This window comes from Athene noctua, chromosome 3, assembly GCF_965140245.1.
Source record: "Athene noctua chromosome 3, bAthNoc1.hap1.1, whole genome shotgun sequence".
Lineage (NCBI taxonomy): Eukaryota > Metazoa > Chordata > Aves > Strigiformes > Strigidae > Athene > Athene noctua.
In genome coordinates this window covers 39,270,288-39,285,661 of record NC_134039.1, presented here as the reverse complement: position 1 = coordinate 39,285,661, position 15,374 = coordinate 39,270,288, and the positions used below count along the sequence as shown (strand labels likewise).

Genomic DNA, 15,374 nt, shown 5'->3' with positions numbered 1-15,374 from the left:
GCTACAAGCAGATACTCTGGTGCAAGCACACATTTAGTACATAAATGCTTTTAGTTGTAACCAGTGTGTTCAATACAGGAAAACAAACACACACACACAAAAAAAAGAGAGCAATGATGTTTTCATTTAAACAAAAAATAAGCAAATGCATCTTCGGAATTGTAGAAAGTGAGGATTAATACAAACCTTCAATAGTGACTGAGTAATTTTAAAAAGTTGTATCAGTTGTTTCAGAGTTTCAGTTTTTAGGTCTTTTCCATCAACCTAAGAAGACAACATAGTGTTTTTATACAAATACCAATGAAATCCACAAAATAAATCATGTATGTATGTGATGGACCAGAGAGAGTTTAGGGAAGAATGTGTAACAAACCCTTTACGTTGTGTTTTCCCCTTGAGTACCTTGGATATAGTCTCCAGCAATCTGTCCGCTAATTCCTCTTGATGAGGCAGAGCATCTGGATCAACTTTCATAAGCTTTTTCCAATCTAAAATGGGTGCCATATCCAATCTATAATTTTTTCTGAAAATAAATTAAAATAACAATTATCAGACATTAACAGCACCAGTCAATTTTATGTCATAAGCTTCTTCCAATTTAAAAGGGGTGCCATATCCAATTTATAATTTTTTCTGAAAATAGATTAAAATAACAATTACCAGACATTAACAGTGCCAGTCAATTTTATGTCAAATTATTTAAAGGAGGCTGGCCACTGAACTACACAAAATGCTTCTAATAACTGTATCAATTTTGTAACACTCATTAACACTGAGTTCACATTTTGGCCTACTGCAAACAAGGAAACTATAGTAAAACCATTTTTTCTTTAAGTTAAAAATTACATTGTGTATACTCAATGAATTTGTGACACTAACAGTGAAGATCAGGACACATGTGAAACCTCTGTTTTAACTTCAATATCTTTCTTCCCCCCCCCCCCCCCCCCATGTTATTTTTTATGTTAATGACAAACACAACTGGATGGCCTTTGAATCAGCCCTTTTAGAATAAACATCTCCTTATAATCACAAAATCATTATTTCTAACATTTAAAACAACCAACACCTGCTTTAGTTTGATCCTGTGAGAATCCACTTTGATATTTCTTTCTAAGCTATTAAACTCTTGTATTAAATAAATATCTTTTTCTTTTTATTAGAATACACGGATTGATAAAGGACATTAAACAACGCAGAAACTGACAAAAATCTGATCAGAAAGTGGTGCAAAGTTTTGTTCTGTTGCTTACCTACTAGTTGTTGCAGGCCACAGTGATTTCTAATATACCTGACAGGCAATGAAGTATCTGAAAAAGACAGAAGGGATTGGAATTCTTGGATTATTCTGTTGTCTGGAGCTGTCTCCAGCCAAAAGGAATTATCAATATTTCAAAAATTAGATTCTGCCAAGTTTAAAACAGAACATTTTTTAATCTACTTAATGCCCTAAATTACAAATATGGCATAAATGGTTAAGAAAATTTAGAAAGAAATAAAACTAACTAGAATATTAAATTCATTGTTATTCAAAAACTAATGACATAGGAGGGACATACATTTTATAGAACAAAAAAAATCAAGCTCCATCAATAACTGTAACAATGCTCTGAGCTGACCACGATATTTTGAGATGTTTCATCATGCACCCTCATCCATCATTCAGCAGGTTAACAACTGAAAATTCCTTCCTTAATGAAAGGCTGAGCTTTCCCAAAAAAATATGCCTAAGCAGTCTGAAAGAGCTGCAAGACTTTGAAATCCAGCTGTATGCTTAAGGGAGGATAAAAATCAACCATTCCTCATCTTTTCTGGATAAGGGAACTACTTGAGAGCTCCTCTATATTTACCATTTCGTCAGTGTTTGCTAAATGTTTTAGAAAACAAGCATTCCGCATAACCCATGACTTTGTAAGGATGACATCATATACACATTTTTGCTTTTCTGCTTCATTATAGACAACAAAGGAAAATACGAAAAAATCATACGCATACTGATATTGGCGCTCCTACTTCTTCAGTTGAGCATCACTTGATTTCATTAACATACTTGTTTAAGCGTTAACAATGAGATGTAAATATGGGTATGAAATGCCTGACAATCAAAACTATTCTGAAAGCAAATACGCAACCTTACTACCGTCAATCTTTTCCTACCTTCCATCTTTCAAATCTCTTCTTCTCTTATAAAATAACATCTCAAGAAAGCATCAGTCCAAAAATTTTATCGAAAAGGAGAGCTATCTGTACACACACAAAATAATCCAACTTCTTGAAAGACCAGACCATCTAGTAAGGTGTGGGGGGCACAACCTAAGCATGTACTGTGTTTCACAGTATGTACATACTTAAGGACAAAAAGAGAGAACATTTAATTGAAGTTTTCATCATAAAATTGAGCTGATCCCTCTAGAACTTGTGCTTTTAGTTGACAGATGATCTGTGTGGTGAGACACTGAGATCACAGCTTTACAGAAAGTGTGAAATAGATGGGCCATTGACATTAGTTATCACAAGGTTTTCTTGACTTACTCAAGGAATCAAACATACATAAATAGCCAGATGTTACAAAGTTCAGCAAGGGCAGATAGAAAAGGAGGTCTGGTGGGCATGTTCAAGTACTATTGGAACAACAATAATGGCCTGTGCTGCCTACAGGGAAGAGGCAGATAAACTACCATGATGATATCTTATCATCACAGTGAAACTAAGCACCGGTAGGAACCACTGTTCTTTTTCCATAACGGTGTGTATAACGTGTAGCACGGTGTCAGGAATACTTGAGCAAGACCGAATAGCAAGAAGCAGCATAGTCATGTGGGCAGCAGATGTGCTCTGCTAACTCTGTATTAGTTTATCAGGGCTAACCCTGCTTAAGCTACTTCTGATTTTCAAATTACATGATCCAGATTAGCTCTCATCTACTAGCTCCACAGACCACTAGATCTTAACTACAAAGCCCCAAACCAAATGAGATCTTGTGCAGGGTTCCTGTTTTCTTACAATCTGTATATCCCAGTCCCAGGAATGATACAGTGACAGACCGTGATTCCTCCGGGATACTGCTGAGACAGTTTTGCCTCCATTTCTTATGACTCTGCTGAATTAACAAATTGCCCTGTTTTGCGTCCACCTTCTCAACGGGGCGCAGCTGAGGCATCAGGCGACAGCAGACACGGCGGGCTGAGACTTTTTCCGGGCACCGCGCTGCGACGTTACCTGCGCCCGGACGCTTCTGACTGGGACCCGCGGCCAGCCCGCAAGAGTGGCCTCGCCCCCCCGCCGCCGCCCCCGGCCCAGCTGCCCGCGGCGCTGCCGGGGGAGCGGAGGCTGCCCCGGCCGGCGCCGCGCAGGGCGCAGCGATTCTAGCCTCCTTCCTCAGGGTCCCCCCCGCCCCTTGACCTCACCGTTCCCCGAGGTCGGCGGTGGAGGCTGCTGCGAGGCGGCACCATCAGACTCTTCCCGCCAGCTCCGCTCCCGGGGACCCGGATACTCGTAGGCGCGGGGCAAAGTCAACGCTCCCGCGGCACGACAGGCCCCACGGTGCGAGCCGGGCACTCCCAATGCCGAGGTACAGCCCGGCCGCGCAGGGGGGAGACGGGCGGGGTAGGGCGCGATGCCGCTCGGGCCAAACGTTTCATTCACCGGGGTAACGGGGTTGGGCCGCAACCCCGCCCGCCGGCGTGTCCCGGCGTGCCGCGCGGCTCCCCCGGGACCGCAGCTCCCAGCGTGCCGCGGGGCCGGCCGGCCCGGGGCGGGCTCCCGGCAGCCTTTGCCGGCCGGGGGGCGGGGGGCGCGCCGTTCCTGGCGGCGGCTGTGGTGCGGGCCGTGGGCAGCGGCCTCCGCGGCCTCAGGTAGGGCGGGCAGCGGCGGGCTGGGGGCTGCCGCCGCGCAGGCGGGACCTCGGGGGCTTGAGGCCGGTGTAGCTGCTGCCCGGGATAGTTCCCCGCGGCGTCGGGTGATCCTCGCTCCCCTGGCCGGGCCCGCCGGGCCTCACCCGTGAGCCCTCCGCGCCTGCTGAGCGCCAGGCTGCGGTGCGGCCTGCGTCCCTGGCCGCGCTTCTGCGCCCTGGCTCGGCCTGCGGCCTTCCTCAGGTGTCCCGGCAGTGGCCGCTTTCCCGGCCCCCTTCGCCCCGGCCCTGGCCGTGGGTTTTCTGCCTCGGCCCAGGGCAGCATGCTCTTCGCTGCATGAGCGGCCGACCGGTGGGCAGCAGCACTGCCCGGGTGTGCATGTCATCTGCGTGTAAATTTCGTACGAGTAGGGGCCCAGAAGGCAGCTTGAGCGCGGTACAGGGAGAGATCCCATCTATGAAGGACTGGGATCCATTGAGTACTGGTGGCCAGCGAGGAAGTCTGAGCGTTGGTAGTGGTCTGATGGCCCAGAAAGTTTGGGAATTTGTGTTTTAACTGAATGGGTGTGAACACATCTTTTTGAGTAAGAAAGGAAAAGCAGTAACTACGCGAGGTGTGTGTATACCTTTGTGTTCATTCCACAGCTGTGGAGAGCTGAGGAGGATTTGTTTTTTCTTAAGGGAAAGAGAAAGGTGATAATATAATCTTTGGAATTTTGCCTTTGTCTGGATTATTCATTGTTTTATTGTACTCTGCAGTCTCTTGATTAGTGTTGGTATTTAATGCAGGCTGACGAGATGTGAGATGCTTGACACTCCTTAATAGTTAGGCAACTTGTTCCAGTCATGGCATAACTCTTAATCTTGATTGAAAGGAAAGACTCTTATACTTCAGCTAGAGGTTGGTTAATTACAGCTCTAGGTTGGGTAAGAGAAGCAAACTGAATAGTTGGGGAAGGGAAAGAGACTGGCTTAAGTTTAATGAATGGGAAATGTTACTAAAAATAAAATTCGTTGTGATTAAGTGTAAAACAATGGTTTTGTAACAGGAGGGACTTTTATCAGTGGAGCAGGTGATCCACAGGGAATAATGCTGCCTTACTACAAGATGAGCTTTCAGGAAATGGATCCCCTTGTGATACAGAAAATAATCCACTGATGTTAGGGTGCTTCTGAATAGGAACTCTTTTTTTATATTCTCTTCATCAGGTTAACAAGCTGTTAAGGCCAATATAGCTATTTAATGTGATTTATTTCATGTGCTTCATCATTTTGTGAGTGTTGTTCTGTTACATAATCAATAGAAAATACACCATTACGTATACCAGTAGTGAAACCACCTCTATAATTTTGTAATGCAGCTAGTAAAGAAGATTGATGAAGAACTAAAAGGGTTTTGTGGTGGGCCCGAAAACTTCCAAAAGAAAAAAAAAAAAGTGAAAAGAACGGAAGTATTAACCCTGCACAAAATAAGAAAAGGTTTAAAATACAGAATGGCTTAGAGCAAGTGAACTAGTTTTTCTTTTTTTTCTGCATCCCATCTAATTGCATGACAAACTCTGTACAAGTGGATCTTCTTTAAGTGGGAATACATGCTTGTAGTTCTGGAGCCGAATAACATTTTAGCTCCATAGTACACAGCTTGACCTACCCTGACAGAAGAGTTAAGTATCCATGTTAAACTATAGTTTTGTTAACAGTATGTAATTTCAAACAGCTAATACAAAAACTGCAATATGAAAGACCTAATGGAATGTTATTAAAAATACCACAAGAAGTCATACAGACCAAGTATACTAGATAAGGACATGCATAGCAGATTCTAACAGCTGTCTTTTCAGGTTATGCCACCTATGTATCTTTAGTTCTTTTATTCTTTGGAGTTATCAAACATGCAGTTTCTGCTGTTGTATTTTGAGAACACTGTCCATCAGCATTATTTTAGAGATGCTATTTTCACATCAGTGTCCTATGAGAAAACAAATCATGTTTTGGTTATTCTAAATATAAAAGGTATTATTTTGTTACTGCTTGACTGTAGTAAAACAACCACCCTAAAGGTCTGACTTTGAAGTGTGAGATTCTGTTAATCATTTTAAGCTATAAAATACCTTTAAATAAAAAACATACCTGTGTGGTTTGTATTTCAAGTGACTATTGCACCAGATCCATTGAACAAATTGAAGCTAAACTACAGCTAAACCAGTGTTGTCTTCTCATCCATTTTTAAAATAGTTTTATGTTTTGATCCTTGTTTGTACCAGAGTACCCTAAAATGTCCCCAGTGTTAGTTCAGCTGCTTGGTTGCCACCAGGCTCTTCACAGTCTTCCCTCTGGGAAATTTTCCCTCTGGTCTGCAACACATGTTCTGACTCCATGTCAGATGCCGTTCTTCTCATCTGGTTGATCTTTCAGAACTGTATGAAGAGAAGGTTGGGGTCCACTGCCTTGCTGGGGAATGAAGAGTACTTCAGATGAGTCCTGTTCCTCTTGATCCTGTAGTATTTGCAGAGGGAAGTTGCCACAGTAAAACTTTTCTTGTTATATTTATTCTTCTCTAGGATCTCAGCAAGGTGAAAGGGGAAGGTTTTGCATTCTTCTTCCTCCCATTTTCCCAAATACTACTTGTCTTCTCCAATATGAGATTCAAGCCCACTCATTTAAATCTCAGCTGCGCATCTGAGTTGTTTCATACTGGAGCTGTATCTTGGAGTGACATTTTTAAGATAGATTTAAAGGCTGTGTTGGAAAGGGACAACAGAAACAAAATGATGATTTATTTCTGTCATTAAACACTTGTATCAAGTCAGCAGAAAGAATAGTCACTTTAGCCAAAAATAAAAATACAGAAGGGATAGCAAGTAGGCAAGACAAATAAAGATATTAGCAGAGCTTCACAATCTGAATTAAAATGCCTTTTTTAAGTGACTATACTACTGAGTTTGGTAACCCATTTTGTATATATCTGCTGGTACTCATCAATACAGCCACCAGCTCTTAGATGAACTTGTTGCTCACCTGTTTAAAAATAAAACTGGGAGTGTTTTTAACAGTTCTTTGTTTTCTTCTACCTTTGGTAATTTGATGTGCTTTTCTGTGTGAACTGTGAATGTGTGTTAAACAGTTCAGGACCTTCAATAGTTGTCAAAGTACATGTCTTCAGAGTAAATGAGATGCAGACTATTTTTTGGCATCTCCTTTATATATGTTTATCTCTTCACTGGCTTTAAGATCTCCAAACAGGAGAGTGGGAAGCCCACATTTTATGATTAGGTATGTGCATAAATGCTCATTAGCTTGTTTTCAAAGCTTTTCAAGGAACTGCCTGATCCGTATGCAAATTGCCTGGTTTTTGTTTCCAGCAGCCTAATTAATATAACACAAAATTAAGTTCGTTGAGATTTACATAATAATTATGCTTCACATTGCTTACACAAAGCACTGTTTATTAAAATGTCTCTGGAGTTACAGACTGTTGCCTCACTGATGCTTATATCGTCATCTCCAGAGAACAGTTGCAGTTTGGTTATGGTTGAAAATACTGACATCTTGGGTCTGTTGTTGGTGGTTGAAAATACTAACATCTAAGGGTCTGTTGTTGATGTAAGGAAGCAGATAGCACGTTCATTAGGTGATAGCTAATTATGGAGTGCTCTTTAAATAGCTGTTGCATATGAACGCATTGTAGCTGTATTCCTGCCTAAATACGTACTTCATAATTTTTCCTAAATTCATATGGGCAGAAAATGTCTTCAACGCTCCCAAATCTCCCAACTGATACTGGTTTTAGAACATCATTATGCATTTTTTATATGTGTTGATTTTTTTTTTGTGCAGACTACTATATTTTGCTGTATGTGTTGCTAAACCTTCTGTAGTGTCACTGATTTGGTAGTGATTGCAGAGCAATATTTTGTTTTCTTACTTTTCTAAAAGTGTTTTAGTTTGGGGGGTTTGTTTTGGTTTGTTTTTTTGTTATGTCTTATTCATGTCTGTAATTCTTAAAGGAGAGACTGGATGAACTAGTAGAGGATTCTCAAGAAATTGGAAGAGAAAAACTACATGCCTTACAAGCCAAACCTGTTCGAGAGCTCTGCTTCTTGTCTGTCCTTTCTGCTTAATGTCTCTGTACATGCATGAAAACATCACAGTGCAAAATGCATACTTCTGTGCCCAACAGCTTGAGAAAATTAGACTAACAATCAGGTGTTTTGCACAGCTTGGGCATTCTGGTTTTCCACAACTGGCTCTCATGATCATGCAGTTTCTGTCTCACAAGGGTTATCTTGGTGCTTATTGTTCTCAGCTGTTTATTTTTCATATGGTCAGATACTGTTGTAAATTAAAACATCTGACAGAAATCTTAGTAATAAAGTATGCGTCTGTCCTTATTTTATCTGGTCAGATGGGGGGTTTCTGGCTTTTCTGTAGACCGTGAACAAACTGGCAGTCATACAGCCAGAGGTGGAGTTAAGGTATCTGATGGACAGTCTTGCAAGCTGTAAAAGTAGCAGGTAGGTGAGAGGAAAAAGTAGCTTGAGGGACAGTCAATCTGTTTACATGTGTTGGAGCAGTCGGTGATGCGGTTCTCCATCACAGCAAACCTGTGTTAACACCAATTTGTTAGGCAGTTTTTTACAGGTATTTGTCAATACATCCATCCCTTGAGGTGGTGAAGTACTGGCACTTGCAAGACCGTACTTGATTGTTTGCAATGTGTCGACTGGGCAAGTAGGGGAACATACCCACTCACTTGAGGAGCCCAATCATACCAAGGCTTCAGCAGCCTCTTGCAAATGTGTGATCTATGAGGTTCTCAGTTTTGTATACTCCTTATATGGCTTCTTTCTTTCCAGTATCAAACTGATAACAGATTAGTTGGCTTGAAGAGTGTTGGCTGCCGAATAGCAATTGCTGTTTTCCACTGAGACTAATGGCAGACATACTTTTACCTGGCTTTCCAAGTACAAGTGAGCTTTTATAAGCCTCCCTCTGTTTTAGTCTTGCATCCTCAACATGTTAATGATCATTCCAGGTTTGGAGCTTGGAGTTTGGTGGTAGACCCAGCTGTAGTAGTTGATAAAAAGTAGTAGTTCTAATGGTTAGCCTTCCTCAAAATTTGCCTTGTTATGCTAACATAAAGGACTGCAAAAACATCTTTTCCATAGTTATGCTTTAATTCAGCAAGAACATTAAACTACCCTGTAATCAGACCAGGTGGAAAAAGTACTTTTCCTAACTATGTATCTTCACAGTATTTTAGGAAAGTAAGACCTCGGAATGCAAGTCAGGAGTAATAAAGTATCTGTGCCTCAGTTTGGTGTGATCTACAGATTGTACGTGGTTTTGCATTTCTTGTTTTTCTCTTTGTGCTTGCCTTGGGAACAGATTGCTGGAAAATGGGGTCCCTTACAGATTTCCATTAAGCCTGTCTGTTGCCAAGACCTCCTAGTGCTTTTGCACGCAACAAAACTTTGCGAGGGGTATGGTGTCATACATTTGAGGTTACCAGGCTTGGCAGATTTCAAGCAGTGTGTTGTGTGACTTGCTGCTAAAACCAGAACAGTACATTTTGTTGCATGTGTTCATTCCTTACAGTCAATTTAAGTTTGTTCAGAATTGCCTGTAGTGTCTGTTGGTCAAATACTTGGCTTGACAGACTAAATTATAGTCATGTATTTACAATCATATCTATGATTGAAATGTGCATGTAATGGAGGGGGTGAAGTGCAAATGAAAAAAATTATGATGTTAAAGATGAATTTTTTCTGGAGTTCTCAAATAGGGCTCTCTGATGGTGGGCTAACCACTTAAACTTGACTTTGGATGTAGCTAAAATCTTAATTTCTTTATGCCCAAGAGGCCCCTTTCATTCATATGAAAACAGTCTTTTCCCTACTGTTGGCATGTAGGTAAATGTAGCTCTGTCAGCGAACAGCATGGTCAGTAGTGGTGTAAAATTAAGAGTTCTGGGTGGAAGAAATACTAAAAAGTTGGATCAAAAAGAAAGCCTTGTGAAAGTATCAGACTTGCCTAGGATTAAGGGATAAGTAAAGTAGCTGTCTTGACATATATTCTGTGTAGGGAAAAGTAAAAACCTACAAAAAGTAGTTGAGGAGCTAGCAATTAAGGTTGGTTAAGCTTTTCCCTTTGATAGAAGGTTGTACTTAGGAATCTAACCTTTTTTTTTTTTTTCCCTAGTTGTCTAGCAGTAGCTGTTCCTGAAATAGGGTTGTTAAAGAATTACCTAGCAGTTACTCTTTGATATGCAAAACAGTATCTGCAAGGGCTTAACGCTTCAATTGATAAACTTATATTGTTAGTAAAGTCTCAAGTCATCAAAAACCTACTCACTTTGATATGCTTTTTCTTAAAGGATAAATTTAAATAAACCTTATGGTTAGTTCTGTGTGGCAATATTATCTTGTCCCATTCATTTTTGGAACACTGTATTTAAAAGATGCATGTTGGAAAATCATTACATGTTTGTTGTAGGTCCTTTTCAGATGTCACTACATTTCAGTAGAACTAGAGAACTTCAAGAAGTAGGATTTGCACTGTTCGGAACCTGTTGCAAACAAGGAATTCCAAACTCTTGTTTGTAGCAGGTTGAGAACCAGCAGCTTCTTCTCCAGGTTCCTGGGGAGGAGGAGGGGACACTAAAAAACTTTAATGAGTTGAAGTTCAAAAGTGGACTGTCTTTTCATGTATTCCTGTAGTATGCTTTGTTTTCTTTTTTTTAATAAGATTTCTCTGGCTGCCAAGATGACCATAAATATGTTCATACTTAATCTTGATTTAGTGTTTTAAACTACTCTTATACAGCCTGACAAACAGATGTAGAAGCATCATTTAACATTGTTTTTTTCCTTTTTTTTTTCTTTTATTAGAAAGGTGGTGACAACTTTGTAAAAGGCGCTCTCTCTCAGTTGAAGTAACACCAATAGCCAGTGCTTCAAGTACTACAAAAGAAGAAAAAAAAAAAAGCTCATTACTGCCATTATGTGAGTAGCACTGAACGGATTGATTTGATTCCTTTTTAAATGATCTTTGTCCTGGTTTTTAGCTTAACTGTACTTGTATCTTATTGTAGGTGTATTCCTTCCTGTACCACTGCTCTTTTACCACTAGTTGTGATAGTTGATTGTCGCGTTCTGGGGCCCAGGCTGCAAACCGCAGCTGAGATTACCTGTCTGGATGAGCTGTCTCTTGTTAACCTCTAACAACAGACCATATACTTAAACCTGGACACAATTTAAAAAGCCCAACAAGCCAAAGCAAAAAAATAAATCAACAGCATTTCAGGGTTTAGGACAATAAAGCAGACTGTACCTTCCAAATAACTCATCAGATTTGATGTGTGACCCCTGATAGACATAAGGCTGATGTTTTTACATATTTGTGGATCCACATTATCCAGCTAGTATTAGCTGTTCTGTGTCCCTACAGATGTTACTCCTCTCTAATTTTGGGGAAAATGCTGTATATTTTTGTTCAGTCATCTCTCTTACAACTAAGTCAGTGTGTTCAGCTGTCTGCAGCTTCAATATCTTTGGTGCCAACATTTGACAGTAATCCAGTAATCTGTGCTCTGTCAGCCAGTGGTCAAAAAGAATGGCTTTGACCTGTAGTTACCTTCTTATTCTTCCAAGGCAGAACAGTGTCTTCAAACAACCCTGTACATAGTAATTTCACCTTTTGATCAGGTCACCCATACAGTATTTTTAAAATAATCATAAAACTGCTGTTTACTAAGTTCTGTGGCTTAGGAAGTTTATGCAAGATGAGAGAAAATAATGTAAGATAAAGTTCATTTGTAGTGTCCTTTTTGCATGCTATTTTTCTTCAGACAGGACTCATGAACATTCAGTGACATCAGAGCATTTGGCAGAGTTGAGAAAAAAACCGACCTTTTGATGAACTTCTATGAAGAATGCAAATGAGTGAAGTGTGAGCTTCAATGGTAAATTTAACTTTTGATTATTACTAATGTCCTTTTTTACCTGTTCTTGAACACCTATATTTATGAAGTTCAAGTTTCCTGTTTGTTCTTCAGAATGTTTGAAATTTGTTTTTTTAATTGCTTTTGAAATATTTTCAGAAACACCTTGAAACCTAAAAATCATGAATGTATGTTAAATTACTCAAGGTTCTAGAGTTAGAAGTTTCTGAGAACTTAATCATATTTCCCTAGTTTGTAGAGTCCACTTGAACTGCATAGCTGTGTGCTAAAAACTACATCACAATTTATCGTCAATCTTCTGGTTTTTAGTAAAACATGCAATGTAGCAGTGTACCCAGTGTGCCTCACACAAGTGAGGGCTTTTTAGGTGTGAGACTTTTTAATGAGAGTATTTCTTTTAAACACTACATTGTGTAAGATGGATGAGACTTGAGGACAGCTTTCAATCTTACTGATTTGTAGTGTCATTAACTTCTAAAATACTGGATGTTGTAATCTGACTTTATTTATCGAGTTCAGTTTTAATCAGTAAAACTACTCAAGTTTCTGTCTGTATATTTCAGCTTTTGTCCATGAAAAGTCTTGAAGAAGATGGCTGATATAAGCCTGAAGGAAGCAGCATTAATAGTTGGTGTGGTGGCAGCCTGCTACTGGAACAGTCTCTTTTGTGGCTTTGTTTTCGATGATGTTTCAGCAATTTTGGACAACAAAGATTTGCATCCTTCTACTCCATTAAAAAATCTGTTTCAGAATGACTTCTGGGGCACTCCAATGTCTGAGGTAAACTGTTTGTGAAACATTTGGATGCATTTAGGAAATGGAAAAAAAAAACCTTACAGAAAGTTTTTACACTTCTTTTCCCTAATGTGGTTTTAACAGAATAATTTGTTTCTCATGGAATTTGGTGTTAAGTGTTTTGTATTATAAGATAGGGAACTGGTGTCACTTATATTCCTTCCCTTTGTTCAATAAAAGAACTTGTAAGTAAATGAAGTCATATATCGTGCTTCAAGATGCTGTGTGTTATCTAATTCCAGTATCAAAATTGGACAACTGACGATTTTCCTTTCTCCTCCAGCAAAAGCTAGACATTGGCATACAAGGTTATTTCTTTATAATTGCTATCTGGAAGGAAAGATAACAATCCTAAACAACGAAGCTAGGAATTAGAGAATGGGTATTGAATCCATTAAATTTATTTGAGTAAATATGTTTATGTGAATTCAGAGTTTTGGGTTTGTAGCCCATGTAGATTCACTATGTTTTTATCTGAAGAGCTGCATTGGCATTGAAGTTGTTCATAGCCATTGCCATTTAATGATGTTTAAAAGATTTACATATGTTTTAGAAAGTTATACACAGTGTCATTATTGAACAAATGAATAAAAAAATACCTGAATCGTAGGGGGTTTTGCCTATCAAGGCATTCTGCCTTGTGATCTTCTCTTTTCTTACGTCCCTAACACACAGGGTTAGTTCCTTGTGAGAAGTAGTTGCTACAGTTGCTACAAATAGACCTTGATTCATTATGGGCTTATATGAAAATTATGTAAGCTTCCAGACTTTCTCAGATGCCATCTAGTCCTGTAGTCATTGAGAGTAAGTAGGTTCCTAAACTCCTTCTAGTAAGAGTGCAAGTAGTATTTTTCAACATCGTTTTTACTCAAAAAAAAAAACCCCTAACCATTTGAAGTGGGAGAAAGCCAGTGTTGATTTTGCAGTTAAAACCAACTGAAAGGTTAATTTTAACTGGGTTAAGTCAGATTAATTTGATCCTTTGTCATCTTTTGAAATTTTTTTTTTCCTATCTTGTGTTTTTGTCTGTTTGTATGTGCAATTTGGTTCCCCGTCATGTCCTTCCTCACTCCACCCCCACACCTCTCATTTCTTCCTTGTATTTTCTTCCTTTGTTTTATGGACATGTTCAGCAAAATATCAACAGGCTGTGGGTTGACAAATGCCTTTTGGGACAGGAAGATGGTGTTAAGTGTAGTTTTTAAAAGGGTTTATGAATGGAATAACTGGCAAAATAGACATAATGACTGTTAGACATTGAAAATATGTAGATAATACATTTAGCTGATTGCACTGAATTTTTATTTTATAAAAAAAATGATCTAAACCATGAAATAGCGGAGTAATCAAAATACTTGAATAATCCATTAAAAGTGTGGAAGTAGGAGAAATAGAATTATCTGTTTAAGATCTTAATTGTAAATTTGAGTTTTCATTTAATTCACTAGATTTTTTAATTAGTTTTTTTTAGTATTACTACTTTTCAGGTCTTTATTTTGAAGGTAGATGCCTGGGAATAGAGAGGGGCGTCATGTATGTGTAGATTTTTAGAAGGATACTTTGGAGTAGAAGTTCCTTTATAAATTGGTGGTGACTGTTCATTTATTTGTTTTATTTTAGGAGAGGAGTCATAAATCGTATCGTCCCCTTACAGTTCTTACATTTCGCTTAAACTACTTGTTCAGCGAGTTAAATGCAGTTTCTTACCACTTCTTAAATCTGGTCTTTCATGTGGTGGTTTGTGTAGTCTTCCTCAAGGTCTGTAAGCTTTTTCTGGACAACAGGAGCAGTGTAGTGGCATCACTGCTCTTTGCAGTGCACCCAATACATACTGAAGCGGTAAGTATAGCTGTGATGTGCTTAATTTGTCAAGCTGTATTAATTAACCTTAAATTCCATGTTTTTGTATGGTTTTATGTATTGTAACTAAGAAGTGTGTGATTTTCACTTGTACTTACTCCGTCCTTTGCAATAAGTGGTAGAGGTGCGAAATTTTAATGCTTGGAGTTGTTTGGTATTCCATACAGCTGCTGAAAAATAACTGAAGAAGCATTAATCTAGTTATTTAATAACTTGAGTCTGCTATGAACATTGGCTTTTATGATGCTGGCTACTTTAGCTTACATAAATATTTGTGTTCTGTAGTGATTCATCCAGTATGATATTTTGCAAATACTATGAATTCCTCTTAATTTCTAGAATTGCTAAGTGCTCTCCTCTAGCTAATCACCAGTTCTGTTCTGTCCACTTTCTTTTATGTCAGTATATCTAAGCAGGACTTTTTCTAGGATTGATGTTACCATGCTACATCCAGCTTAGGACCATTCTGTTTGAACCTTCTATTTTTCAACATATACCATATAAAGAAAGAGGAAATACATTTCATACCTCTGATATTTACCTTTCATTTGTTTCTGAAGGAGTTTTTCACTGCTATGAAAAGCCTTATTTATACAATCTGTCTGATTATATACTTTTTAATGGTAAACCAGGCTTGCAGTGTTGTGGAGTAAATAGTCTCGTGTTCGTCATTCATTAGATCTGTTTCTGTGAGAAACACTGATACACAGTGATAACGGAGAGCTACAGAATTCCCTGCTATTATTTCTGTACCATTTAGGTTGGCTTTCCTTGATTGCAGTTCACAAGTTTTGCAAAGTGCATTCTCAGTCTTTTTTTCTTACAGTATTAGCTGATTTTCAGAAAACTGAAAATGTTTAAACCTTTTGCTTCTTTGGAGGTGTTGTCACATTTTTATTCATTTAT

General features: G+C 39.1%; 2 protein-coding genes across 6 annotated transcripts in view; one reads left to right on the top strand and one right to left on the bottom strand.

Moving 5' to 3' along the window:
- The window catches only part of CEP290 (centrosomal protein 290), a 54,325-nt gene extending 50,674 nt beyond the window's left edge, over positions 1-3,651 (bottom strand). For all 4 annotated transcript variants that reach the window (XR_012633408.1, XM_074902775.1, XM_074902774.1 and 1 more), the window contains exons 1-4: positions 3,408-3,651; positions 1,254-1,310; positions 403-523; positions 187-264 (exon numbers count right to left, since the gene is read on the bottom strand). Coding sequence is in view for 3 of the 4 variants with exons in the window: in XM_074902775.1 (XP_074758876.1) it covers positions 187-264; positions 403-504 (180 nt within the window). In the remaining variant the exon portion in view is untranslated. The remainder of the gene's footprint in view (positions 1-186; positions 265-402; positions 524-1,253; positions 1,311-3,407) is intronic.
- A 111-nt stretch (positions 3,652-3,762) lies between these two features.
- The window catches only part of TMTC3 (transmembrane O-mannosyltransferase targeting cadherins 3), a 32,710-nt gene continuing 21,098 nt past the window's right edge, over positions 3,763-15,374 (top strand). The window contains exons 1-5 of one of the 2 annotated variants that reach the window (XM_074902772.1): positions 3,763-3,854; positions 10,741-10,854; positions 11,704-11,813; positions 12,377-12,593; positions 14,229-14,447. In XM_074902772.1, coding sequence (XP_074758873.1) covers positions 12,405-12,593; positions 14,229-14,447 — 408 coding nt within the window. In that variant the 5' untranslated portion in view covers positions 3,763-3,854; positions 10,741-10,854; positions 11,704-11,813; positions 12,377-12,404. Of the gene's footprint in view, positions 3,855-10,740; positions 10,855-11,699; positions 11,814-12,376; positions 12,594-14,228; positions 14,448-15,374 lie in introns of both variants that reach the window. The other variant, XM_074902771.1, reaches the window with a different exon arrangement.